Consider the following 27,173-nt stretch of genomic DNA (forward strand, 5'->3'; position numbering starts at 1 on the left):
TTATCCATTTGTCTGTCGATGGGCATTTAGGTTGCTTCCATGACCTAGCTCTTGTAAACAGTGCTGCAACGAATATTGGGGTGCATGTTTCTTTTTGAATTATGGTTTCCTCTGGGTATACACCCAGTAATGGGATTGCTGGGTCATATGGTAATTCTATTTTTAGTTTTTTAAGGAACCTCCATACTGTTCTCCATAGTGGCTGTATCAATTTACATTCCCACCAACAGTGCAAGAGGGATCCCTTTTCTCCACACCCTCTCCAGCATTTGTTGTTTGTAGATTTTCTGATGATGCCCATTCTAACTGGTGTGAGGTGATACCTCATTGTAGTTTTGATTTGCATTTCTCTAATGATTAGTGATGTCAAGCAGCTTTTCATGTGCTTCTTGGCCATCTGTATGTCTTCTTTGGAGAAATGTCTATTTATGTCTTCTGTCCAGTTTTTGATTGGGTTGTTTGTTTTCTTAATATTGAGCTGCATGAGCTGTTTATATATTTTGGAGATTAATCCTTTGTCCGTTAATTCATTTGCAAATATATTCTCCCATTTTGAGGGTTGTCTTTTCGTCTTGACTGTAGTTTCCTTTGCTTTGCAAAAGTTTCATTAGGTCCCACTTGTTTATTTTGTTTTTATTTCCATTACTCTAGGAAGTGGATCAAAAAATATCTTGCTGTGATTTATGTCAAAGAGTGTTCTTCCTATGTTTTCCTCTAAGAGTTTTATAGTGTCTGGTCTTACCTTTAGGTCTCTAATCCAGTTTGAGCTTATTTTTGTGTATGGTGTTAGGGAGTGTTCTGATTTCATTCTTTTACATGTAACTGTCCAGTTTTCCCAACACCACTTATTGAAGAGATTGTCTTTTCTGCATTGTATATCCTTGCCTCCTTTGTCATAGCTTAGTTGACCATAGGTGCGTGGGTTTATCTCTGGGCTTTCTATCCTGTACCAGTGATCTATATTTCTGGTTTTGTGCCAGTACCATATTGTCTTGATTACTGTAGCTTTGTAGTATAGTCTGAAGTCAGGGAGTCTGATTCCTCCAGCTCTGTTTTTTTTTCCCTCAATATTGCTTTGGCTATTCGGGGTCTTTTGTGTCTTCATACAAATTTTAAGATTTTTTGTTCTAGTTCTGTAAAAAGTGCCATTGGTAATTTGACAGGGATTGCATTGAATCTGTAGATTGCTTTGGGTAGTATAGTCATTTTCACAATACTGATTCTTCCAGTCCAAGAACATGGTGTATCTCTCTCCATCTGTTTGTGCCATGTTTGATTTCTTTCATCAGTGTCTTATTGTTTTCTGAGTACATGTCTTTTACTCTTTTGGTAGGTTTATTCCTAGGTATTTGATTCTTTTTGTTGCAGTGGTGAATGGGATTGTTTCCTTAATTTCTCTTTCTGATCTTTCGTTGTTAGTGTATAGGAATGCAAGAGATCTCTGTGCATTAATTTTGTATCCTGCAACTTTACCAAATTCATTGATTAGCTCTAGTAGTTTTCTGGTGGCATTTTTAGGATTCCCTATGTATAGTATCATGTCGTCTGCAAACAGTGACAGTTTCACTTCTTCTTTTCCAATTTGTATTCCTTTTACTTCTTTCTCTTCTCTGATTGCCGTGGCTAGGACTTCCAAAATTATGTTGAATAATAGTGGTGAGAGTGGACATCCTTGTCTTGTTCTTAATCTTAGAGGAAATGCATTCAGTTTCTCACCATTGAGAATGATGTTGGCTGTGGGTTTGTCATATATGGCCTTTATTATGTTGAGGTAGGTTCCCTCTATGCCCACTTTCTGGAGGGTTTTTATCATAAATGGGTGTTGAATTTTGTCAAAATCTTTTTCTGCATCTATTGAGATGATCATGTGGTTTTTATTCTTCAATTTGTTAATATGGTGTATCACATTGATTGATTTGCATATACTGGAGAATCCTTGCATCCCTTGGATAAACCCCACTTGATCATGGTGTATGATCCCTTTAATGTGTTGTTGGATTCTGTTTGCTACTAGTTTGTTGAGGATTTTTGCATGTATATTCATGAGTGATATTGGTCTGTAATTTTCTTTTTTTTGTAGTATCTTTGTCTGGTTTAGGTATCAGGGTGATGGTGGCCTCATAGAATGAGTTTGGGAGTGTTTCTTCCTCTGCAATTTTTTGGAAGAGTTTGAGAAGGATGGGTGTTAGCTCTTCTCTAAATATCTGATAGAATTCACCTGTGAAGCCATCTGGTCCTGGACTTTTGTTTGTTGGAAGATTTTTAATCACAGTTTCAATTTCATTACTTGTGATTGGTCTGTTCATATTTTCTTTCTTTTTTTTAAACATCTTTATTGGGGTATAATTGCTTTACAATGGTGTGTTAGCTTCTGCTTTATAACAAAGTGAATCAGTTATACGTATACATATGTTCCTGTATCTCTTCCCTCTTGTGTCTCCCTCCCTCCCACCCTCCCTATTGTTCATATTTTCTATTTCTTCCTGGTTCAGTCTTGGAAGGTTATACCTTTTTAAGAATTTGTCCATTTCTTCCAGGTTGTCCATTTTACTGGCATAGAGTTGCTTGTAGTAGTCTCTTAGGATGCTTTGTATTTCTGCCGTGTCTGTTGTAACTTCTCCTTTTTCATTTCTAATTTTATTGATTTGAGTCCTCTCCCTCTTTTTCTTCATGAGTCTGGCTAATGGTTTATCAATTTTATCTTCTCAAACAATCAGCTTTTAGTTTTATTGACATGCTATTGTTTTCTTTGTTTCTATTTCATTTATTTCTGCTCTGATCTTTTTTATTTCTTTCCTTCTGCTAACTTTGGGTTTTGTTTGTTCTTCTTCGTCTAGTTCCTTTAGGTGTAAGGTTACATTGTTTATTTGAGATTTTTCTTGTTTCTTGAGGTAGGCTTGTATAGCTATAAACTTCCCTCTTAGAACTGATTTAGCTGCATCCCATAGGTTTTGGATCGTCGTGTTTTCATTGTCATTTGTCTCTAGGTATTTTTTGATTTCCTCTTTGATTTCTTCAGTGATCTCTTGGCTATTTAGTAACGTATTGTTTAGCCTCCATGTGTTTGTGTTTTTTACTTTTTTTCCCCTGTGATTCATTTCTAATCTCATAGCATTGTGGTCGGAGAAGATGCTTGATATGATTTCAATTTTCTTAAATTTACCGAGGCTTGATTTGTGACCCAAGATGTGATCTATCCTGGAGAATGTTCCGTGCGCACTTGAGAAGAAAGTGTAATCTGCTGTTTTTGGATGGAATGTCCTATAAATATCAATTAAATCTATCTGGTCTATTGTGTCATTTAAAGCTTCTGTTTCCTTATTTATTTTCATTTTGGATGATCTGTCCATTGGTGTAACTGAGGTGTAAGCCCCCCAGTATTATTGTGTTACTGTCGATTTCCTCTTTTATAGCTGTTAGCCATTGCCTTATGTATTGAGGTGCTCCTATGTTGGGTGCATATATATTTGTAATTGTTATATCTTCTCGGATTGATCCCTTGATCATTATGTAGTGTCCTTCCTTGTCTCTTGTAACATTCTTTATTTTAAAGTCTATTTTATCTGATATGAGTATTGCTACTCCAGCTTTCTTTTGATTTCCATTTGCATGGAATATCTTTTTCCATTCCCTCACTTTCAGTCTGTATGTGTCCCTAGGTCTGAACTGGGTCTCTTGTAGACAGCATATATATGGGGCTCGTTTTTGTATCCATTCAGCCAGCCTGTGTCTTTTGGTTGGAGCATTTAATCCATTCACATTTAAGGTAATTATCGATACGTATGTTCCTATAACCATTTTGTTAATTGTTTTGGGTTTGTTTTCGTTGGTCCTTTTCTTCTCTTGTGTTTCCCACTTAGAGAAGCTCCTTTAGCATTTGTTATAGAGCTGGTTTGGTGGTGCTGAATTCTCTTAGCTTTCGCTTGTCTGTAAAGCTTTTGATTTCCCCATCGAATCTGAATGAGATCCTTGCCAGGTACAGTAATCTTGGTTGTAGGTTCTTCCCTTTCATCACTTAAATATATTGTGCCACTCCGTTCTGGCTTGTAGAGTTTCTGCTGGGAAATCAGCTGTTAACTTTATGGGAGTTCCCTTGTATGTTGTTTTTCCCTTGATGCTTTCAATAATTTTTCTTTGTCTTTAATTTTTGCCAATCTGATTACTATGTGTCTTGGCATGTTTCTCCTTGGGTTTATCCTGCCTGGGACTCTCTGTGCTTCCTGGACTTGGGTGGCTATTTCCTTTCCCATGTTAGGGAAGTTTTCAACTATAATCTCTTCAAATATTTTCTCGGGTCCTTTCTGTCTCTCTTCTCCTTCCGGGACCCCTTTAATGCAAATGTTGTTGCGTTTAATATTGTCCCAGAGGTCTCTTAGGCTGTCTTCATTTCTTTTCATTCTTTTTTCTTTATTCTGTTACACAGCAGTGAATTCCACCATTCTGTCTTCCAGGTCACTTATCCGTTCTTCTGCTTCAGTTATTCTGCTATTGATTCCTTCTAGTGTAGTTTTCATTTCAGTTATTGTATTGTTCATCTCTGTTTGTTTGTTCTTTAATTCTTCTGGGTCTTTATTAAACATTTCTTGCATCTTCTCGATCTTTGCCTCCATTCTTTTTCTGAGGTTCTGGATCATCTTCACTATCATTATTCTGAATTCTTTTTCTGGAAGGTTGCCTATCTCCACTTCATTTTGTTGTTTTTCTGGGTTTTTTTTAAATCTTGTTCCTTCATTGGGTACAAAGTCCTCTGCATTTTCATTTTGTCTATCTTTCTGTGAATGTGGTTTTCCTTTCACAGGCTGCAGAATTGTAGTTCTTCTTGCTTCTGCTGTCTGCCCTCTGGTGGATGAGGCAATCTAAGAGTCTTGTGCAAGCTTCCTGATGGGAGGGACTGGTGGTGGGTAGAGCTGCATGTTGCTCTGGTGGGCACAGCCCAGTAAAACTTTAATCTGCTTGTCTGATGATGGGTGGGGCTGGGTTTCCTCCCTGTTGGTTGTTTGGCCTGAGTTGACCCAGCACTGGAGCCTACTCGGCTCTTTGGTGGGGCCAATGGTGGATGCAGCCTGCCCACCAGCCACTCCGTGACCCTGGCTTCCTGTTCCTCTGGACCCCGGGAGCAAGGGGGCAGCTGGTGGGGGCGGGGTGGGAGGATGACGTCATGGGACTTTTTTTTAAAGAATGAGGCTGCAGATGATCAGGCCGAATGCCTTGGGTTCTAGGAGGAAGGTACTGATGAGGACGGGGTACCCAGGGCATCTTTCAGGGTAGCGTTGGAGTAAATAAAATGGGAAGCCCATGGAAAATGTCCTGTGCCCATAATGGGATTTTTTTTTTTTTACTATTGAGTTGTATGAATTTTTGTATATATTTTGGATATTAACCCCTTTATCAGATACATGATTTGCAAATATTTCCTCCCATTCAGTAGGTTTTTTCATTTTCTGAAGGCTGCGAAGGAATTTTTGTAGTTTGATGTAGTCCCACTTGTTTATTTTTACTTTTGTTGCTTTTGGTGTCAGATTCAAAAAATCCTCATCAAGACCTATGTCAAGAAACTTAACACCTATGTTGTCTTCTAGGAGGCTATGGTTTCAGGTCTTACATTCAAGTCTTTAACCCATTTTGAGTTAATTTTTGTGTACGATGTGAATATTGATAGTAGTCTAATTTCATTCTTTTGCATGTGGTTGTCCAGTTTTCCCAACACCATATATTGAAGAGACTGTCCTTTCCCCACTGTATATTGGCTCTTTTGTTGTAAATTAATTGACCAAGCATATGTGAGTTTATTTCTGGGCTCTCTATTCTGTTCCATTGATCTGTTCTTCCAAATTCCGTACGGATTTGATTACCACAGCTTTTTAATATGGTTTGAAATCAAAGCTGGAGGCACCATTACTCTTAATGCATCTTCCATACTTAACTTTATAATGTTTCATTTCATAAAATGTTAAGAATGAAAGGGGCTTTAGGGACTTCCCAGCCAATTTCAGCCACCACTTACCAAGAAAATGCAAATAGTCGGAGGAGTGTATCTTTCCCAGCCAAGGTCACCCACCAAGGCCTCCTCACGTCCTGTCCAGACCTCATGAGTTCCCTTCCAATTTACACTTTCCTAAATATCACTTGGCATGTATGTTCCGAAGTTTTTACAGGGAATGTTAAATATTTACACAAAAGCATAATGGAGAGGAGAGAGCAGCTGGTAGATCTCAGTGGCTTATCTTCAGGGAGAGCCAGGGGGAGCCTTAACCTAAATGGCAAATTCATTAGCAGCAGCCCCAAGAACCTTGCAGTGAAGCAGCCTATGTACAGTTCTGAAAGGGGCCTCTTCCTAGCCGAAAGCCTTGACGCCCAGGCATCCCAGGCACACATCGCACGTCCCTTCCCCCACGTCAGACACCACCAGCTGCTTGAAGGATACTGTCACATTTTCTTCTGCAAGATCCCCGAGAAACCTCCTGAGACATGGCCTCTCACCACATCCTGGGTTTCCACACTTTCCACTCTTGTTACTTTTGTGTAGGTGGTTTAGAAGGCGGCGGCTAAGGCCAGCTCCCTCCACTGAGGGACAGAAGGCTCACAAACAGCCTCAGGGAGGAGCCGGTGGCAGGGGTAGAGGCAGCCTGGGACCAGGAGGAAACCGCTTGTTAATCCAGGAGACTGGATGGGTTAAGTTAGGGCCAGTTGTGTTCTAAGTGAGGGTCCGGGATCAGCCGCAGCTATTTCCACCAAGGAAAAGGCCCTCTTTGCTTATCTCAGTGTTCATCGTTCTGTTCCCAAAGCCCTGAACCCTCAGCTGAGTTCCGGCAGGAAAGCTTATGAAAGGTGGTACTTTCTGTCTTGGATATAGATAGGGTGCCGTTATTTGGTTTTCAGATAAACACACATTCGAATTGAAGACCAGTGTCATTTGAGACTTAGAATTGATTTGTGTCTGAGGTACAGAAGTGATCTAAGTCCTTGTTACTTGACGTGGCCCACACACCAGCAGCGTCAGCATTACCTGGGGGCCTCTTAGAAATGCAGGAACGTGGGCCCCCATGTCAGGCCCACAGAGCCAGAGGTGCACTTCAGTAAGAGACATGTATGCAGGTTAGTTTGACAATGGCCCTGCCCTAGGATCGTTCAGATAAAAGTAGACAAGCAGATGAAGCTGAGAAAAGTGGGTGGACAAGATGAACTAGGGGTTGGGGGTAGGAGAGGGATGTGAGTCCAAAGACATGGGTTGGAAACAGCTCTCTGCAGGGCCCGCTGAGCCAGTCTGAGCGGGACAGCACCCCAGTGCGCACACAGCCCGATTTACCTGTAACTCACCATGTGACCATTGACTTGGCACAGCGACAGTTTGGAGTAAAAGAAAAATTCACTTCCAGTGGTCATTTCTCCTCTCCCCACAGGGGTTGACAGCTACTAGGGAGGTGAGGCATCTGTTTTCATCACTGTGAGTCTTTCTCGAAGGAGCTGAGGATCATGATGAAGAAATTATTTCCTGGCATATCTGGGCTAATTAAAAAAAAACCACCCTCACCACCATCCGTTTAGTTGTACAACTCACACATTCAAGAGTTTTCACAATGCCAATTCCATTCTTTTATTTCCTCATACCACAAACACTTTACTGCCTTTTTACAAACTGAATTTACACAAGCAGATTGCAAAGGAAAAACAGGTGTTCTTTAATCCTCCAAAATGCATGTATGAGATATAGCACAAACCCTAGTATCTATACACAAACAGGTTTAGCTGAAGCTTTATGGCAATTTCTTAAAATTAGCATGACAGTTTAGATATTTACGCCTGTGAAGTTTGCATAATCTGCTATACATAGTTTTTTCAGAAGCAGTTTTAAGACTTTTAACTAATTGGGGGAAAAAAACTTCAACAAAAAGCTCTGACAACTCTGTGAAACTTAAATTATTTACAATTAAACATTTAGGGTCCTGATTCACAAAACTTAGTGCATATCATGATTAATTTATGAGTTTCACAGAGAAGGTAAGTTGTATGTAGAATAATCCCCAGGTAAAATCTAGAATGAATGGCTTTTAGAAGAATGTCTGTAATATGCTTACTGGAAACTAGAGAAAAAGTAGCAAAACAAAAACTTCAGCAGCTGCGTTTGATCTGAAAATTTAAGTAGACAGCCGCAACCAGAATAAACAGGTGACCACAACAGAAGAGGTGGCGGCATTTTTGACATTACTCTTGGTATGCACAGGAAGAAAAACGATTCTCCCCTTTTTCCATAAAAAAATTACCCCCAATAATCACTACACGTGAACTCAGAGTCTTTCTCCAGAGTTGTCTTCAAACTTGATGCCAAAATTAGCAAACGTAGACAGAAAGTACTGTCAGTTCAGTGGGTTCTGTTTAGTGGGAAAAGCTTGGGACAGGGTTACCGAGGGGTTAGCTATTCCAACTACAAAAGAATCGTCATAGGTAAGGTGCCGGAAATCTAAGCTTCCCCTCAAAGCACTTTGGTGGATTCAATAGTGATTTCAGGTATATGCCAAAGGAGATGACTCAAAGAAAATTCGCAGGACAAACTGTTTTCAAGGTGAAGTGATAGATTTCAGTGAATCAGGTCCAGGTAAAGTCTTTTAAAAAAACCCAAAAATTTATAGTAAACATTTTAAACTCTGGAATGCAGATATGGTATAGTTATCAGTAAGTTACATTTACAAAACCGTTTCCACAGTAGTTGCTCCAGAGTCAGAACTGAAAAATGTACAAGCCAGCTCACAAATGACTTTAGATACAGTGTTATTAAAATACATTGTTAATCATAAAAATACTTTACTATGTACATGTACACTGTATAAACTCTAGATTTGCCTAAACCCACTTCTGCCGAGCAGCTCAAGAAACAGTGCAGTGCTATTATCTGGTCCTCACACCATGCACACGGGCTGATCCTGCGGTCAGTCCTTCACTAACACGGTGAAGCATTTCTCCTTCTGCAGGACGCCTAGTTGGAAGAGTCAGTTTTACTTCCACTGTACTTTACTTTCCTAAATGCTGGTCCAAGTAACTCTGGGCATTCACATAATTCATTTGCGATTTGGTTACACTTTAAAAGAAGGCTATAGTTCATCTCGTCAGTTATTACACTGTCTTGCTTGTAGTCTGGATGGTTTGCGATGAACTCCCTCATCCATCTGGCAACTGTCATTAATTCTCCTGAAAAAAAAATTTTTTTTTTTTTTAACAACTTAGTGGTTTTTTTTTGTTTGTTTGGTCTTCTTCTTTCGTAAGTTGACATTTATTGGCCCACAAATACAATCCTGAAGAAGAATCAGTGTGGCCTTCTGGTGTAGCCACGTGGCAGGGGCCAGGAACGAGCTGTATCGCGTGGCTGTAATGTTGAAGAATCCCTCCTGGGGAGGGTTTCACGTTGTAGGCAGGCAGTGAGGACACACACCTCCCACTGCTATGGGACCTGTTAGATGCCACCCACATGGTGATGCTGTCGGCTCTAAGACACGGGAGCCGATGTGTGCGGACTAGAGCCCGAGCTCTCCCATCTGGCCAAGTCCTGCCCGTGCCGGTGTCAAGAGACTGCCCCGGGACAGGAGCGCCCCCGAGTTCCCCAGAGCCATCTGATCAAAGAGGCGGAGAGAATAATGAGAAGTAGATGCATGAAGACAGAAACTGGCAGATACAGCGTTTGGGGGGTGGGGTATATCCTTTGTGGGCCTGGAAATTTTACAGAAGCCTCGAGCAAAATACAGATGCCACTGCTACTCTCCTCTTAGCCACGGCTGACAGCTCCCCACTCACCATGATCTCAAAGCTGAGAAAGTGGGGTTCCAGGGCACCCCTGTAGGGAGGCAGGCTGGACGGCCACCGTCTTAGCTGTGCTATTAGTTAACCTGAGGACTGGCTTTAGACTCACTGTGCCAAGAGCCCAGGGTGCCTCACGACACACACAGTCGGGCATAAATGTCGAACAGGCAATCCAGATACTGTATTTCGTTGCCTAAGAGGCCATCGGCTTAAAGATGCAGCGTTATTGTATGAACCAGTAAGAAAAAAAGCACTGCTAATCAAACTGTGACTGTCAAAGATTACAAGGTGCATCCAACCGCCGAGATGGTACAACGTGGAAAAGTTCATTGATTTAGGATACCGTATACTTTAATAAAAGACTGCTTTAAAAACTGAATATTGTAAGATTGTGAGGTTCTGCCTACGTTAAAAGATTTTTAAAAAAGCAAAGTGCAGAATGCCATACCGGATGCTCTCTTCTTAATCAGCTTCAGGTAGTTCAGAATACTGCATCTGGTGTCCACGTCCACCTCCATGTTTTCCAAGTAAGAGTTCAGGATGGGGATCAGCCCGGGGAACATGCCTTCCTGCAAGAAGCGGGGTGCGCTGTCAGCCGACTCCCCGGGGGCGGGGGGTGGGGTGGGGGGAGGGGCGGGGTAGCTGGGGCGCGGGCCCTACCTTGCCGTTGATGATGGTGTCGATGGTCATGAGTGCGTACTCCTCGGCTGCTGGCTCGATGCTGCCCGTGGTCTTGCTGCGGCCGTCCACCATGGCGTTGCCACCTGCCAGAGGGGCGCAGAGGGTGTTAGCGGCCCGTGTGGCCTACAGGGACCCCAAAAATGCAAGAGAAGGCAGTACCTTTGCAAATATCTTTTCTGAAATAAAACAATCCCTGCAGGACGGCATCTCGCTTCTGTGCTACTTTCATGTTCTCATCAACCTGAAGGAGGAAAACCATCGCAGCCAAGTGAGAACGTTGCCAAAGTCAGGGCACTCCCGCTCCGGCGCATTTGGGGGCTGTGGTGCCTCGCTCACCTCGCGGTCTGGACCCATCTGGGAAGAAGCCTGCCACAGCCAGCGCTTGCTGGCGGCCAGATAAGACTTTGCACTGTCATGTGGGGCTGTGTCCCTCAACCCCAGACTGCTGGGATGTGCTTTTTAATAACAATGGGGCAATTCTAAGAGAAGCTTACCTTAAAAATCAATGTGAAACTTACACTCATGTAGGCTGCCCACATCTCGAGGTCCCTTGAGACACCCTGGGATGAATCTATGGCATTGGGAGGTCAGGGGGCTGGTCCCTCCTCACAGCCCAGACTCACGCTCCTGCCTCTCCTGCCACGTGGAGTTGAGGGCTGTGCCCTCCCCACCTCTGGGGCTTTGCTGCCTCATAGGCGGGCTGTGGGATCTGGAATAAGGTGACCCCTCCCAGGGTAGGTCACCGATGCTGCCTGCCCACCTGCGGCTCTGCCGTGCCCACTCCCTCAGGAGGCCCCAACCCCTATTTGTGAATTCTCCATTTCTCCAATGACCTTTTAAGACCCTCAAAGTAGAGCTTTTAAAACTTTTTAGTAGTAGTCCCTTATTTCTATAATGAAATCTTAGGGGACTCTCCATATACAAAACAGACACAAGTCAGAGGTCATGTTGAAGAGGGATGGTCAGTACAGAGTCTTTGATTACTTAGCTTTGCCCCCTCACACTGATCAATTCCTATCATTATTTTGTTTGTTTTAAGGCACATATGACCTTCGGATTAATCTAGATACAGGAACATATTCAAGCAATCTAAAATTCTATCATGGCTAGGAACATCTGGCTTCATTTCTAATAACGTTTGTATTTTTCTTAGTCTCGACAAAAACTCACAAAGATCATCAGTTTTAATTTCTGCTTTTATGAATTCCTTTTAAAAAGCTGTAATTTTACTACAGCTCTTTAGATTCTTATTTAATTACTTAGGTTTATTTTTAATATTTCTGTTTATAGTACTTAAAGCTGTGATTTTCCCTTAGAAATTATCTTTGCTGGCATCATTTTCCTAAACAATCTATAATTCTAGTTTTTTAAAAAAAATTTTATTGAAGTATAGTTGATTTACAATATTGTGTTAATTTGTGCTGTACAGCAGTGACTTCCTTATACACATATGTATTCTTTTCCATTCTAGTTTATCCCAGGATACTGAATATAGTTCCCTGTGCTATACAGTAGGACCTTGCTGTTTACCCATTCTATATATACTAGTTTGCATCTATAATTCTAGTTTTGGCTTAATCTAGAACCTACTAGGAAAACGATTTAAAATTTCCAATAGTTAAATGTTTCCTGAACATTTTCTTGTTCAACTTTGGTGGGAATGTATCCTATACAGTGTCCACTTCTGAGAAGTGAAAATTTTCCTTAATTAGTTTTTGTTATTCTTCCTCAGGGCATTTAAAAAAGGTGTGCCATGGTATAAGATTTGTGATCAGGCGACACAACCAAGCTTATTAACTGTGTCATTTAATTCCCCTGTGGCCTTTCTCATCCTTTGATTATATGGCCTGTCAGTTACTGAGTAACACGCCAGAAACTGTGCTAAGTGACTTACCCCACGAACCCCACATGGCCTTACGACAGCCCATGTGTCTCTGTTCTACACCTGCGAACTGGGGCACTGAGAGGACAACTAACTTGTCCCGGTGAAAAAGGTAGTAAGTAGTGCAAGTGATTCATGAATTGAGTGCTCACCTGGAAGCCACATCTTACCCACCGTACTACAGTGCCTTTAAATTCTTCTTACGCTGCTGAGAAATGTTTGCTACACTTTATGTTAAAAAAAAGAAAATGGCTCTAATGTTATCTTGAAAAGAGTATATAAAATTGTTCCCTGTATCTCATTTAAGACCTTCTCACATTTTGTCTGTTAAGACTTTGCCCTTCCTGAATTGTTAAAAGGTCATATATGGAGCTCTTTCCTGTCAACATCTGTCCTTGTTTTAAGTATATCTTATGCAAACAACATGTACCATTACACTGCTATTTTATATCACCCGTTTTAGCTTTTGAATAGGAGAATTTAGTCTATTCAAATTTGTTTTCATCTTATTTTACCACTGTATGTTGCCTGGACCATAATGTCTTATCACGCCCATGGCCCCAGACCCACTTTTGTGGCACCAGGAAGCTTTGCTTGTTTCCCACCTCTTTAGCTAGGAGATTAGAGGCGACAAATCCTATTTCTATACTATTAGTGGTCTTTCTTACTTTTAGACAAGTAGTTTTGAAATTCTCTCTCCAAATGTCAAGCATTAAGAAGTATCTACCATTCCCCTCCTTCCACTATCCCCTTGCTAGATAAGATTTCTGGCTTAATTTAGCCCTAACTTGATCTTTTTTGTTAGAATCACTTGCAATTTAAAGACTAGTTTGGCTGGCATGGTTCTAATTCTTTACCCTTCGGATTCTGTAGACCTCTCGCCATCTCTTCTAGCGTTTAATGTTGTAGATGAGAAATGATATCAATTGATTTTCTTCTCCCTCTTGGCCGGAAGTTTAGGTATCCTAATTTCCTCTCCTGTCTGGACAACTGATCTTCTCTTTGAGATTCAGAAATTCCTAGACTTGGGTTCTTCTTTGAATAATTCTGTCTCATCCTCAGTGGACTCTCACTCAGGGGAAATTCTATTTCTTTATTTTCTTTATTGTATCTCACATCTCTTTCGTATAGACTGTTCTCTTCTTCTAAATTTTGATACAAACCCTGAACTTTCCAGAGAAATCCTCTCATCCTTTTTCCCATAATCTCTGTTTCTTTGCCATCCTGCTGGGATGAATCTCAGTTTGGTTCCCCTAAATCACAGACTTTGATCTTCAACCACACCTGCTTACTGGTAAGCATACTGAGTGTGGCTACCACATCCCTTGTTTCTGAGAACTCTTACTTTCCAAATGTTCTTTGGTCCACAGGGCTTGTTTATTTAAGATGTGACCTTTCTCTAGAATTTCTTCGAGGGCACTAATGAGAATTTATCTTAAAATTCCTTCCAGTTTCTAAATTAACTGTGTTTTGGGACTTCCCTGGCAGTCCAGGGGTTAAGACTCTGGACTTCCACTGCAGGGGGTGCGGGTTTGATCCCTGGTCAGGCAAGTAAGATCCCACATGCTACACGGCCAAAAAAAAAAAAAAAAAAAATTAACTGTATTTCACTGAGGATAATATACTCTGCAGGCCCATGGGCTCTTCTCTTTAAAAGTTTTCAATTTTATACTGACTTTCAGACATCTATATCTGACCGCAGAACAATGTGGGTCCACCTATATGAGGATTTTTCCAGCAGTAAATACTACAGTATTCCATGATCTGCTGCTGGTTGAATTCTCAGATACGGAGGAACTGACTATAAGTTACACGCATGTCAAGTGTATTTCATAAACTGGCAGCTCACGTGAACCCTCCTTACGTGCGTTCATCTCCCCAGTGGCTGTACCACATTCAGGGTGTGTGTGTGTGTTGGGACAGGGCAGCTCTGCTTCTCTTCCCTCCAGCCCTGAGCCCTGGCAGACCCTCACTCCGCCCGGCAGCCTTTCCCAGCCACTCTCTGTGCCAAGAGACCCACCGGCCAGGAACCAAAGGTCTCTATACTCACTTGGCTACTGCCCCGCGGCCCCCAGCCTTGCTGCCTCACAGCCTGGAACTGTTCCAAGGCTCTGCCGGGAAACTGCTTCCGGAGAGCTCCTTCTTGGTTTTTGTTGGGCTGAGGCTGATTCAGATTTGTTTTTCCAGTAGTGCAGCGCCAACTATGTTCTCCAGAAACCTCTCCAGTTTGGTTCCATTCCCTGCACTACCGAAGTTACGCGTCCCTCCGTCCTGAGTCTAATATCGTGATCGGCCTGGGACTGGACAGGACGAAACCCATTTTTGGGAATCCCTCCCGCCATCATCTTGAGTCAAAAGCCTCTAGAAACTAGAGATTGTTCAAATGCAACCTTAAATGTCTTCCAAATGGGCTGAGTAAGGAGCTACTATTAACATTTTTTTCCAGGAGTCTCCACCAAAACGGTACCAAAATCTATAGCATAAACTTAGGTTTAAAAAGAAAAAAAAAAAAATACATAAATGAGCAATGGATGATAACCTACAGACACCCAGCCCTACACTGAAACTCGTCCTTACCTTTGACAGCGGGATGAGAAAGTCCAGTTTGTAGGAAAGGATCACCCTGGTGAGCAGCACCACGAACACCACGTACGCGGAGTTCTCGAAGTCTGTCAACTGAACCTGGACACGGGGCCCGAGACATTAGGGGCCCACCGTGCAAACAGCTCCTCCCTGCGAGGCCCCTGAGGGTCATGTCTTTCCCAAACATCTCCTAACCTCCCACCTGGGTCTGGAAGCCTCTGCCCACAATCTATTCTCAGAAGCAGTCCTCCCGAGCTGCTGCACTTGCGTGTAACACGCACACACGTGATCTGTGCTGCCTTCCAAGTAACCCGAGCTTCTGACAAGGGTGCGGGTGGGTGGCAGGTGGCTGGGAACGGGTGCGTCCAAGTCGGTTCCTGCCGACGGGCTGCGTACCTCCATGGGCCGGAATTCCACTCTCCATCCAATGTCGGAGTTTGGAGGAGGAGGTTTAAATCGCATTGTCTGCCAATTTGTGGACTGAATATTCTGTATTCAAAAAGCAGAGAATAAAACCAATTTTCCAGTAAGGTATTAAGATGATTTGATATTTAATACGTGAAGCAGACTGTTTACTGTCCATACCAAATACTCTTCAATTTACAAATACAAAAAGGTACAATTTAAGATTTTCGTGGAGCGTGACCTGCTAGGGAGACAAAACAGCAAGTGCTTAACGGAAGTCAGGCGACACGACAGCAGTCCTGAAAGAAGCGGTCGTGTTATTTTCCTGTGCTGCATATTTGCATTTTTCATCGCTATGAAAATAAGAGAAAATACTGAATGAAAAATCCAGAACCGGAGAGTAAGAATCATAAAATAAGGGTACTTGAACCAATTTAAAATCTTTGCTGCACTGGGTCATGGAGGTCATAGAAGGCTTCTACTGTCATCAACTCCTTGCCCCTCCAGACAACGGCCTCCACCCTGGATAGTGAAGTGAAACACCTTCAAAGCGGAGCAGATACCTCAAAATGGTCGGACTCGTTGGCATCGTCCAGGTGGATTTTCTCTTCAAACAGAGTCAGCGGGTCTCTAATGAAGAGATGAGCCACGTGCTGGGCCAGGAGATGATCGATGCCTGCAGAGAGAGGTCACACCACTCACATCAGAGCTGTTCTCCATGCCCAGAAAGACGGCAGGACAGCTCGGGAAGTCTGAAGAAAGGGCATCTAGAAGCTTAGGAAATGGCTGGGCTGTGCAGGATTCTCGTGTCTCCCAGGATTTTATCCTATGGAGTGTGTTCGCTCCTTACACAATGCCCGTGGGGGCAGAGCTGTGGACCGAGGGACAGACCTCCAAAGTCAGCTCCTTTTGCTAAAAGTCAAGATCTCACAAGTATCTGGAACTTGAAACTTTAAGAACAAGCAGCCTCATGAGAAAAGTTAAGAGACTTCACACTAAAAATAGAAGCCAGGCCAGGAGTCAGCAAAGGAATTTAAAAGGGCTTTGAAGAACTAAAGGCTTACAATCAAATCTAGACAAAAGGAACAGAGGCTCACCTTCCTGCAACAGTTGTTCATAGATTTCTTTGTGTTTCGTCAGGTCGATGTCATTATATTTCTCACCGCACTCAGATAAGTAACTGTCTATTGAATCATATCGGGACTTACTGATCCTATAGTGGTTGTTCTTCAGTGGCTAAAATTGAAAAAAATTCAAATGAATGCCATATAAAATGATGTGGAAACAAACTAACGCCCCAAATAATTATATTAAAAGCCTATATACTATATTTGTAATTACATAAAACTGTCCAACCCGAACACGAGATCCCGAAAAAAAGCTAGTTAATCCTGAAAAGTATTAGAAAAATTATATTAAAAAAAAATCTGGAGACAATTTAAGTAGTCTGTTTTCTGACATGACTTAAATATATATATATTTCTTTTTCTTTTTTTAAAAGTGGATCACCTTCATTCTCATTAAGATAGGAAAATGCCAATGTTGAAAGCGAAACTATAAAACTATAATGTAAAACAAAGCTATTAAAATGATTTCTGCTTTAAAGTTTATTTCTACTTAGAAGGCATGTTCAACAACTTATGAACAATTACATAAAGAGCAGAGCATCAATAGGGCAGCCCAGTCGAGAACATCAGAATCACCTGTGAGGGCTCCTTTGGTAACATGTATGTCCAGGTCCCAGTTCTGGACATACTTACTCACTGGGCTAGGGTGGGCCTGGGTACTTATAGGTACTATAGGTGGTTCTGATGCACAGTCTTGGTTGGAGAGATGCAGTTCAACATGCAAACAAGAGGCACAAACCTACCTCATTAGGCAAACCTAACCCTCTGTAACAGGCCAAAGAACCTGACAACAGATTACACTTTCCACAACAGAGAGCACCACAGACAAAGCACTCATGTAGCACCAAAAAGCTTTCTGGTAAAAACAGCCATCAGCACTGACTCCCAAAATATAGAAAAATTGTACTACTAATTTTTGAAGGTAAAACAAGTACTGGCTCCAACAAATGATGAAAATTAACTTGAACGCCCCCCCCGCCAACCAAATCACATTTCCTACATTCTCACCCCAAACACACATTGTGGAGCCAAAGACAGGTTGATAACCTGTCAGCTTCTTCCCATGTGTGACTAACCCACTCAGGGTAAAAATTTAAGGGCAAATTCAAAACTGTAAGCAGTGACAATATCCCCATTTTGCCTGCTGGACTTAAAAGACTATTAAGGAAAATCACTCCCACCTCCAGTCCTCTCTCCTCCCGGGTTCTATCATCTACAGATGCAGAAATCACGCCCCAGCGACAATCAATGTCTGACACATAGCCTCGGTAAAAAGGAGACGCAGCGCTCAAAGCCATCTAAAAACAAACAGAAGTCAGCACCTGCAAGTTCAAAGTGTCATTTACATGCTGAAAAAAGCTTCATGCAGTTACCTCTGGTCTGGAAGAATCAGTTTATGCAACCCCTACAGATTTCTACTACATCTACTGCTCCTGCCTTCTCATGGTGAACTACACCAGAAGTGACTCCAGTCCTTGCCTCTGATTCTTTCAAATCATCTTCTCTATACCGTGAGGACAGGCGGGATGGGAGGGGGAAAACGGCTACGCTCAAGCTCGACACGTCAACACAAAAATGCCTTACTGGCAACGGTAAACTCTACAGCTTAGACTCTTATCCATTAGCTCTAAGTCTGCTTATTATTCATGTTAGTTCAGTTCTAAATGAAGTCTTAACTGGACTTAAATAGTACATGGTCAGCAAATTTTGCACGTGCAGCCTTTATTTTGTACAAAGAAGTAGTTAAAATTAGGTGTGATTTCTACTTACGACAATTGGGCAGATAGTGGCCAACTGATCGTAAAGGTATCTGGCCTCAGATATGCTGCAGGCTTGGAACGTTACCTGTTTAAGAATCCCAAGTTATTAAACAACAACACAAAATCAGTACCATCCTCCACAAGGAGCCAAGTCTGAGAAGGAAGGTGGCTGGTCATGGCATGTGATGGTCATTCCGTTGATGACAACATTGAACACGGGAGTTTTAAGAGCTGTCTCGGATGAATTTTGCTAGAAAATGGCTTTAATCATGTTCACATCCACTATAAATAACCATGTTCCAAAGTTAAGTAAGATTAAGAAGTCAGGAAAGAGAAGTAAGACCTAGATTAACAATGAAGTTCAGCCAGGCGTTTCCTCTTCCACTGACTTGTTTCCTTCTACAGCTGCCCATCCACATCTGTGGGCTTGTATACATTTTGGTACAAAAGGGGGATCTGGAGATGCGAAGGATGGGTTTCAGAGTTCACTGGTGGCACAGTGGGGGATAGCTCGGAAGGGGGCAGGACTGGAGGAAGGAAGAGAGGGCAGTTAAAACACTGCAACTGTCCAGGAAAAAACTGAGGAAGTCTGGTGGGAAGAGGCACAGCAGGGCCAAAGCAGGCCTGGTGACCAGTGGGCACAGAGGAGTGAGGAGTGACCTGGGTTTTGGCCTGGGTGCTCCTCGGACAGATGGGAAGCAGTGGCGCCAGGACACAATGGGCTTATGAGGCCAAGGAAGAGCGAAACAGCCCTGTAAGCGGCTTGGTCTCCAGGGCTGGGGCCAGGAAGAAAAATCCGAGCTGGAGAAGGATTTGGGGAGTAGGCCCAGATGATGTACTAAGAAGGGCAGATTGCCCAGGAAGCTTGCACAAGACGGGTAAGTAGGACTTAAGAGTTAGGCAGAGAAGGAGATCACGTAATTGATTAGTGCAAATCCCCTCAAAACAATTACCCAAAAGAAACCAAAAAAAAAAAAAAACAGTGCTGCCCTCTGCAGGGCTGGGGCAGCAGAAGGGGCAGGGAACGCAAACTGTGGTTGTGTTGGCACATTTGGATTTTGTGTTGGTGCAGTAAATAATTTAAGTGCTTAATAGTTGAACTAGCAGCTGAGTGAATGTTTACTATTCTAATCGCAACCTGTTAGTTCCAGTAGTTTTAGCCAGGTCTCAACTTTGCTTTTTTTTGTTTTGTTTTGGCTTTTGTTTAAATGGCAGAGGACTTCTGTTGGAGACTCAAGGGTCTAACCGCTGAATTCATGGCATTTCACGTCAGTGTGGTGACTGACTACAGAAAACGATGATTCAGACCATTTACTGTGTCCTGACTTTCCTACCATTTCTATGTGAATTATTAAGTCAGTGCTGTATTTTAATTAAAACATAATGATAGGTACCCAGCCATTACAAATTAATTCAACACACGGAGAAGAGCTGTGTCACAGGTGTAAAGGAGCAAGAATGTCAAAGGTGAAAACAGAAATTGAGAAGAACTGACAGGTCACTAATAGCCCAAACCAAGGCAGTTTCTGCCAGGAGGTGGGAACGCAGAAATCAGCTTGTCTGTGGGTAAGAGTTAAATGAGAAGTGGGGGAGATGGCGAGCAGAGTATTTACAGGCTTATCTGCTGTGACCCCACCCCTAAAGTGTAAGCCCTAGGAGGGCAGGGGTCTGCCTTGCGGTTCTCTGTCCCCAGTGTGTAGGACAGGGTCCAACACCCACTTAGTCCTTAATATTTATTAAGTGAATAGAGTATCTTGAAGGAAAGAGGGTGCTAAAAAGGAGAACGCAGGAGCAAAGATAAGTTTTATTTTTATAAAATGGTGGGATACTTGAAAAGCTGACCCTATAGCCCAAACTTATATGGATTGAGATCAGGAATACCTAAATGTTCCCCCAAGTGTTTTGACTGCTGAATGCTTTTGAACATACATCTCTTAGTTTATTTAGGTCCTTTTTTGAGTTACTCTTAGCTATTTTAGAGTCTGTTATTTTTGTTTTTAAGAAGATCCTATGATAAGCATTTCTTCTTTCCAGGTTTTTGATTGGCTTCTCTTAGATGGCCTAGTATATACTAGACAATTCACAGGCAAATTCTGAAAAAGTCAACCCTAGAAAAATATGCTTAAGAAAACTGGCAATTGGAATTCAACAGCCGAGTCAGAACAGTGATACGACTTAGTTATTCTAAGTATATTTAGTAACTAGCTTCTTTACCCCAGGGCTGATTGAGCCATCACTGTGGTAAAGGCTTTAGTGGGGGAAGAAAAAAAAGAGTTCTTACCACCTTAAAAAGATATGAATATATGAACGGTTTTGGATTCTGGTATCCTTTTAAAGTATGATATAAAGAAGAGAAGCAATGTCACTAGGAAACTGATGAGGGGAAAAAAAAGAGAAAGTATGAAAAATTGATGTTAGAAACCTAAATATCTAAAATTTGTCCAGAACCCAGTGTTGAAGCCATAGGATTTTCTTGGGGGGCGGGGGGAAGCCTATCACAATATGCATGAACTTATTAAATGATTCCTGCAAAGTCCCTCACCAAGAGTCAAGACTTTGAATATAGTTGAAGTACTTTTTGTTCTGTACAGTAAGATGCTCGTTAACCTTAAAAAACAAACAAACAAAAACTTTGAAACCATTTTTTTTTGCCTTATTGTAATAAGTAGTTTCTAGTGTTCCACTTAAGAGATAAAGCAGAGATTTCTGTGGTGATTGATGGAATTTGCCTCATTTACCATATACTTACATTATCTGTGCTAAAGACTTTTAAGTGGAGTATTGAAAGTGGGGTGGCTGGACACACCACTGAGAAAAAGAAAACAACCTTAAACCCATGACAAAGCTTAAACTGGATGGAAAACTGTATCTACAAGCAATAAAAATGTAAACTACCTACCATTAGGACATATTTATTTGTGTAAACACAGTGTTTCAAGGGAAAGACTATCCCTTTGGAATGGGGCAACTGTGCTGTCCATGGCAAAACACCCTGGTTTAATATTAAACCAAGAAAAAGAGGCAATCGGTCCTCCAAGAGCACTGACAGATTTTAAAGCTGTGCACTCTAAGTTCTAGAGCTTAATGGTTCTCTTTAGAAATATTTGGAATTAAGATAGGGAAGCAGATAAGGCAGTTAAAAGTCAACAGGTCTCTTTTTTATGAAGTGTGTCCATCTGGAAGGAAACTCATAGCCTAGGTTTGTTTGGAAGACACGCTTTATACCACCTATATAAGTCAGGGAAAGCAGGGAAAATGGTATCCTTGGCCATGGTTATTTGAACACACTTAGCATGTAAAAATCTGACTCTGGCATTCAATTTTGATTATACATAGTTGTAAAATAAACACATCCAAGATACATGTGCAGGAAGGTGTGTGTCTGTGTGCAGCTGCCTGAAATGATGGGATGCTGGGTCCCCAGCCGTGTGGAGGGCAGGCAGACTGAGGGCTGGGGGTGGGCTGGGGGGTGCTCATGTGGGGTCAGGCTTCACACCGCTCCAATCAGCAAATAATCAGAACTGGAGAAAATCTCCTTGGATAATAACAAGAGGCCCTCTTTTTTTCTTTTGAAATTTTCAGTTTGAAACTTTAAATTTTGTGCCACTTTTACTTCTGTTCTAACATGATTTTAAACAAATTAAAGGTTAAAACCAGTACTGTTGTTAATAAAAACAATTAAAGAATATTAGCTCAGAGACAGACCTAGAAGCAGCCTTAATATAAACGCTTCTTTCAGCTGTTGAGAAAACCGAGACCAGAAGAAGGGGAGTTGCCCAAATACCTGAGAAATCACAGCTAAAGCCCAGACACAGGCTTGTGGGCAGCCTGATGGGTTCCTGCTCCCCGCTCCAGGTCCCCTGTGAGGTGGGACACCATCCCTGCCACAGGTGCCAGTAATCTGATTAGATCCAGGGGACGTTTTAACCAAGTCATTGAGAGAAAGGCTATTCTACAATACCTCCTGTGAAACGTAGCCAGGGGCAAGGCAAACATGGGCTGCTAAATATTTATTCTTTTTATACCACTAGATGGCCTTGCAGGAAAATAAAAATTTAAAGTCCAAATAATCCTTCCCTTGGATCACAAGCTCACTGGAGTGCATCCAGAATTCATTTTCAGAAATGATAAGATTTGAGCAATGTTTACAATCTCAAAGCTAGTCACTAGATGGCAGCAAAAATTAGGCACAGAGAGAACAGAGGCAGTGACTGCAGAATATTTCACCTTTTAAGTTCATTAACAACTATGTCTTTGTAGTGAACTGTAGATTCCGTAAATTCTGTCCAGAGATAACTTCCAGTGAATTTACGAAGATAACTTCATTGGTTTTCAGAAAGAAGTACTAGCTACTATTTCAACCTGATTAAAATGTGATTTTTAAAAAGGAAACATGCACATATAAAGAAAAGAAGTTAATAAACAGAAACGGATGAGGACAGCTTGCCTCTCTGGATATTTGAAATGATACCTGCAGACAGCAATTGCCCATCCCAAAGCCCATAGCATCCATGTAAATGTGGTCGGGCTTAGAAGCCTTTGCTGCCTCATCATCCTCAGGAAATGTTTCTATAAATGGAGATGGTGTATTCTTGTCCTTAAATACTGCAGTATTAATTGAAAAAAAAAAAGAAAGAAAGAAAGAAAAGAGCAGGAAATGGGTGAGAGTCAAGGATTAACAACAATGGGGGGCGGGTCCCCTCCCACCCGCCACCTCTGTAGACTCACTTGGGACGTTGATGACAACCTTTTCTCCTCTTCTGTGCCGGATGTTCCTGGTGAGGGTACTAAAAAACAGACAACAAATGTCCTAAGTTGGTCACCTAAGAACCATCATGCAAAAGAAGAATTTGACAATATGCAAGTACACGGAATGAAATCCTCCCTCATACTAATCCTCTAAGACATCCCTACCGAAAATTCACGTGGACCGAGAGACTGAGGGGATTTCCTGAAAGAAGGCTTTGCATTAATACCACGTCCTTTGGTTCTTGTTTGAGAATGTCATTCTCTCTCCTGCCCAAGCCCTGATCCCCGGCTCCGTGTGACTCACCAAACCAAGCTCAAGTGTCCAAGGTCTGCCGTGGTCTGGCCTCACCCTATGTCTCTAACATTTTCCATGCTAAGTCCAAAGACTTGAGCCGAACTGTGGTACTCATGTTTCCCGGGCATCTCTGGACCCCAGAACCTCAGCACTCCCTCCACCCATCCTGCAGCATTAACACGATCCTCCAGCCTGCGATGTCTGATCCAGAAGCCCCTAGGCAAACTGTGGCTGTGAGCACTGGACGTGCGGCCAGCCCTAATTAAAATGTGCTCTGAGGGTGAACACACAGCACATTTTGAAGACTTGGTACAGAAGTAAAGTAAAACTTATTAATAATTAAAAAATACTGGTCACAAGTTGGATATATAGAGTTAAATAAAATACACTATAAGTTCACCTTTTTCACTTTTTTAAGGTGGCTACAAAATTACTACTAAAATTACACGTGTGGCTTGCATTATGGTTTTACTGGGCAGTGCTGCTGTCGACGGTGTAAATGCCACCTCTCTCAGGAGGCCTGCTTTTGACCCCCTCAGTCAGAAGCACCTTCCTCTCTCTGGTGTTACCATCTTTGGACAGCTGTCATAATCTGCCTTTTCTTGCAGCTGAAGATCTCCACCTTCCCCTTGGCACACTATAAACACTTGATGTTGGAAACTATGTTTATATGTCTTTATCTTCCCCACGGACTCTGCACGTAGCAGGTGTGCAGACCTGTTACAGGAATGAACACTGAGAAGTCACAGGTCCCTAACTCTAGGTCAGGAGCCCGGGTTCAGGATGACAGGTGAGACTCAAAGGTCCAAAGCTGAGATCAGACTGGTGTGGGCCCTGAAGCAACTTGAAACCCTAGAATTAAAACTACAGACCAACAGACTTAGGAGTTAGTGGAACAGAAGGTAGAGCATGCCTACTATATACACAGGTATTGTACACATTTTACCTTATTGTGAAGGTATATGGAGTGGGATGAGAAGACCACAGATACTGGCGGTGATTTTCAGAGGAGGAAAAGGTAAAAATGATGACAAGAAAGCTTCTCCAAACAGGTGTTAACAGAGCTAGGATTGAAATGCATCTGTGGCTAAGTGAACAACTTTAGGATCACTTGGAAAACAGGCAGATCCAGCCTGGAAACAAGCAGCACCAACCAAGCAGCCTTGGGGGACCGAGAACAGGAGTAGCTGTGGGTCTGTGGGCTCCTCTGGTTAATTACCACAGGAGCTGGAATTCAGGACTCCGGGAGGGACACTGCACCCCCAGGGCAGGGATCCAGGGATCTGAGTCATCCACACACTCACCTGAAGCGCGGGTGCTTGTTTATCGCTTCATCAGGAAAGAAGAGGGACTTGGAAGCTCCTCCTTCCACTGGGTTGGGCTTGAACTCGGGCAGTGTGAACCCAGGGCAGCCTAATCTACAACAAATTGAAGAACTAAAGAGATAGAATCTGTCTTCAGGGATTAAAAACATGCATGTTTAACGTTGCCTTTTTCAGGGGTCTGGCACACAGGTGTTCTGCAAACACTGTACCCCTTGCAGCCATGCCTTTGCAGTCTGTCTTGCTCACCAAGCTCTTCTCTTGTGACTGCAGCCCTTTTGCCGATTTTATCAGAAGCCTCCGTCCACTCAGGGTCTGCAGAGCGCTTACCTACGTCCTGGCTGCCTTGGCTGTTTCCCCCACGCGGTTTCTGAGGTGTCTTCCTTTACCAGCTCTGACCCCTGCACACCACCACCTCCCCATCAGCTTGGTTCGACTTGGGACAGGCCTCCTGCTTCTTGCCTCTGCCAGGCACCTCATGATTCCGTCCAGATCAGGCAGGTTCTCTGCCGGTGCCCCTGTCCACCCCCAGGATCTCCCTCTGGAGGCTGAAACCCAACGCTATTATCTCCCTTGACCTGAGGAAGAGCTTTAATTCCAACAGAGAAACAAAGCAGGGTGTAGATCGACAGTGGGAAACTTCTGGCTTGGGAGCCAAGACTAGCCGGTGCCTTATTTTCAACCTCACCTTTTATAAAACTGGCCGCCCATGTTCGCCTTGTGGACAACAACTGAACTTGCCGATCTTATCTGGAAAACAGCCCCAGCTATGACGGGGCTCCTCAGAGTTCCTGCAGCTCCGTACATTATTCAGTGACAGCCTGCAGCCTTAGGAAAAGCCCTTGCAGAGAGTGACAAACTGAGATCTGGGGGTCTCTCTGCTGACCAGAATCAGGCTGGAGAAGCACATGTGTACTTGGCAGGAAGCGGGCAGCCAGGACTCAGACCTGCACCCCCAGCCCCACTTTTCCTCCAGGCCAGCACCATCCCACGGAACCTCTGCAGGGATGGAAATGCTCACGGCCTGCACTGCCCAGGTGGGTACTGAGCAGGTGGAAGGAGGCGAATGAGACTGAGGAAGTGAACTTCTCATTGTATACAAGTCGGATTGATTTAAATGTAAACAGTCACACGACCACTGTTTGGGTTGCTAGGCCACACTACAGTTGCACCTGTTTACGGAAAGAGAATCACCCTGTTTACACTGAAGAAACTGAGTCTTGCTCTCCCTCTTGATCCCGAAATAAAACTTCCCTTATCATTTAACTGTGGATGTAAGGTGAGGCTTCTACAAACAAATAATTATTATCTTTGTTTTGTTTACAAATCCCAAAATACCCTCTCATCATAAAAGATATGGTTAGGCTTTTTTAAAAAAATTAGATTTTTAGAATAAAACTTATTCCTAGCTCAACTCTCCTCCCTTCATAATAACTTAAGAGAAGGAAAAAGATACTTCTCTAAATGTCTGATGAGTTGCTTAAATAAGGTTTCAACTATTTATATGTGACCATGGAGATTTTAAAAAACAAAATTCCCTTTAAGTGTCCTAAGACCAGTGGTGTGACTGTGAATGCCTATGTTCATCGTGGACATTTATCAGGAAAAAAAAAGAAAGCATAAAAATAGTTCAGAGTGTTCCAGGCCACGGATACCAATCCCCAAAGTGCTTTTGAACTTTGGGGAGGTAAGCATACTTTGCCACAATCTGACAGATATCTGGCAGAGATAACCAGATTTACGATTTGGTAGAACTGCATTCTTGCATACAGGTCCTATGTATAACTGTGTGATATTTACGTACCTCATAATAAGCTAAGGACAGAATTTCACTGTTCATATTTACCTTATATTTACTCTTATGAAACTTTAGCCATAACTAGATTTGATGACAAATCCTAAATCTTTTCAGCACAATCCAAACATGACCCAGTGACTCCCTTGTTCTTTGTTAATATGTATCAACAGACCCTGGGAGCGCTGATGCCAGCCCCCCGTCGGGGGGCCCCCCTGATCTGATCTGGGGGTAACGCACATCCTTCCTTGTGCACTGCTCCTCCCCCTCGGCCTGCGGAGTCTGTGGCCCTCGGGTCCTTCCACAGTCCCCCCGGCCACCACCACCACTGGCAGAGGCTGGCATATGACTGCCTGCAGCTCTAATGTTACAGATTCTACCGGACACAGTGTGATGAGGATGACCTGTCTGCAAAGCATGAGAGCTGTGGGGTCAAGTGCTGGGTTGTGATCTGCTCTCTTGATACCCGGATGCTCTGAAATGCCAGCCATGCACGTTGACACAGGGACTAACCTGGGAAACGAAGTGATTGTGCAGAGGGCCTGGTTTTCCCCCAGCAGAGATGTCGCTTCCTTGCGGCGCTTCCTCATGTTGTCCTCGACCGTGTTGAACTCAGACATGGTCCCTCCGTACGGCTGGCCAGGTGTCCCCTCGATCATGTAGCTCCCATACTCTGGTCTCCAAAGGGTAGGGTGGCTACAGAGGAGAAAAGGTTTCAGTCCATCTTATTCTTCTGCTGCAGTCTGCTCCATTTTTAGTTTTGAAAAAGTTGCTTCCAAAAACTT

General features: G+C 42.8%; 1 protein-coding gene across 5 annotated transcripts in view; it reads right to left on the reverse strand.

Annotated features, from left to right (window-relative positions):
- Positions 1–7,578: 7,578 nt before the first annotated feature.
- Positions 7,579–27,173, reverse strand: part of GCLC (glutamate-cysteine ligase catalytic subunit) — a 38,636-nt gene continuing 19,041 nt past the window's right edge. For 2 of the 5 annotated variants that reach the window (XM_022581546.2, XM_089918907.1), the window contains 14 exons: positions 26,902–27,084; positions 24,576–24,689; positions 22,956–23,014; positions 22,699–22,832; positions 18,238–18,312; positions 17,649–17,765; positions 16,438–16,576; positions 15,904–16,016; positions 15,332–15,424; positions 14,930–15,034; positions 10,630–10,711; positions 10,450–10,553; positions 10,238–10,358; positions 7,579–9,183 (listed from right to left, as the gene is read on the reverse strand). In XM_022581546.2, coding sequence (XP_022437254.2) covers positions 8,972–9,183; positions 10,238–10,358; positions 10,450–10,553; positions 10,630–10,711; positions 14,930–15,034; positions 15,332–15,424; positions 15,904–16,016; positions 16,438–16,576; positions 17,649–17,765; positions 18,238–18,312; positions 22,699–22,832; positions 22,956–23,014; positions 24,576–24,689; positions 26,902–27,084 — 1,651 coding nt within the window. In that variant the 3' untranslated portion in view covers positions 7,579–8,971. The remainder of the gene's footprint in view (positions 9,184–10,237; positions 10,359–10,449; positions 10,554–10,629; positions 10,712–14,929; positions 15,035–15,331; positions 15,425–15,903; positions 16,017–16,437; positions 16,577–17,648; positions 17,766–18,237; positions 18,313–22,698; positions 22,833–22,955; positions 23,015–24,575; positions 24,690–26,901; positions 27,085–27,173) is intronic. The other 3 variants (XM_089918905.1, XM_089918906.1, XM_089918908.1) reach the window with 3 other exon arrangements.

Source organism: Delphinapterus leucas, chromosome 10 (genome assembly GCF_059928025.1).
Source record: "Delphinapterus leucas isolate spDelLeu-1000000601 "Yukka" chromosome 10, BTC_Dleu_Yukka2, whole genome shotgun sequence".
In the NCBI taxonomy this organism is placed as follows: domain Eukaryota; kingdom Metazoa; phylum Chordata; class Mammalia; order Artiodactyla; family Monodontidae; genus Delphinapterus; species Delphinapterus leucas.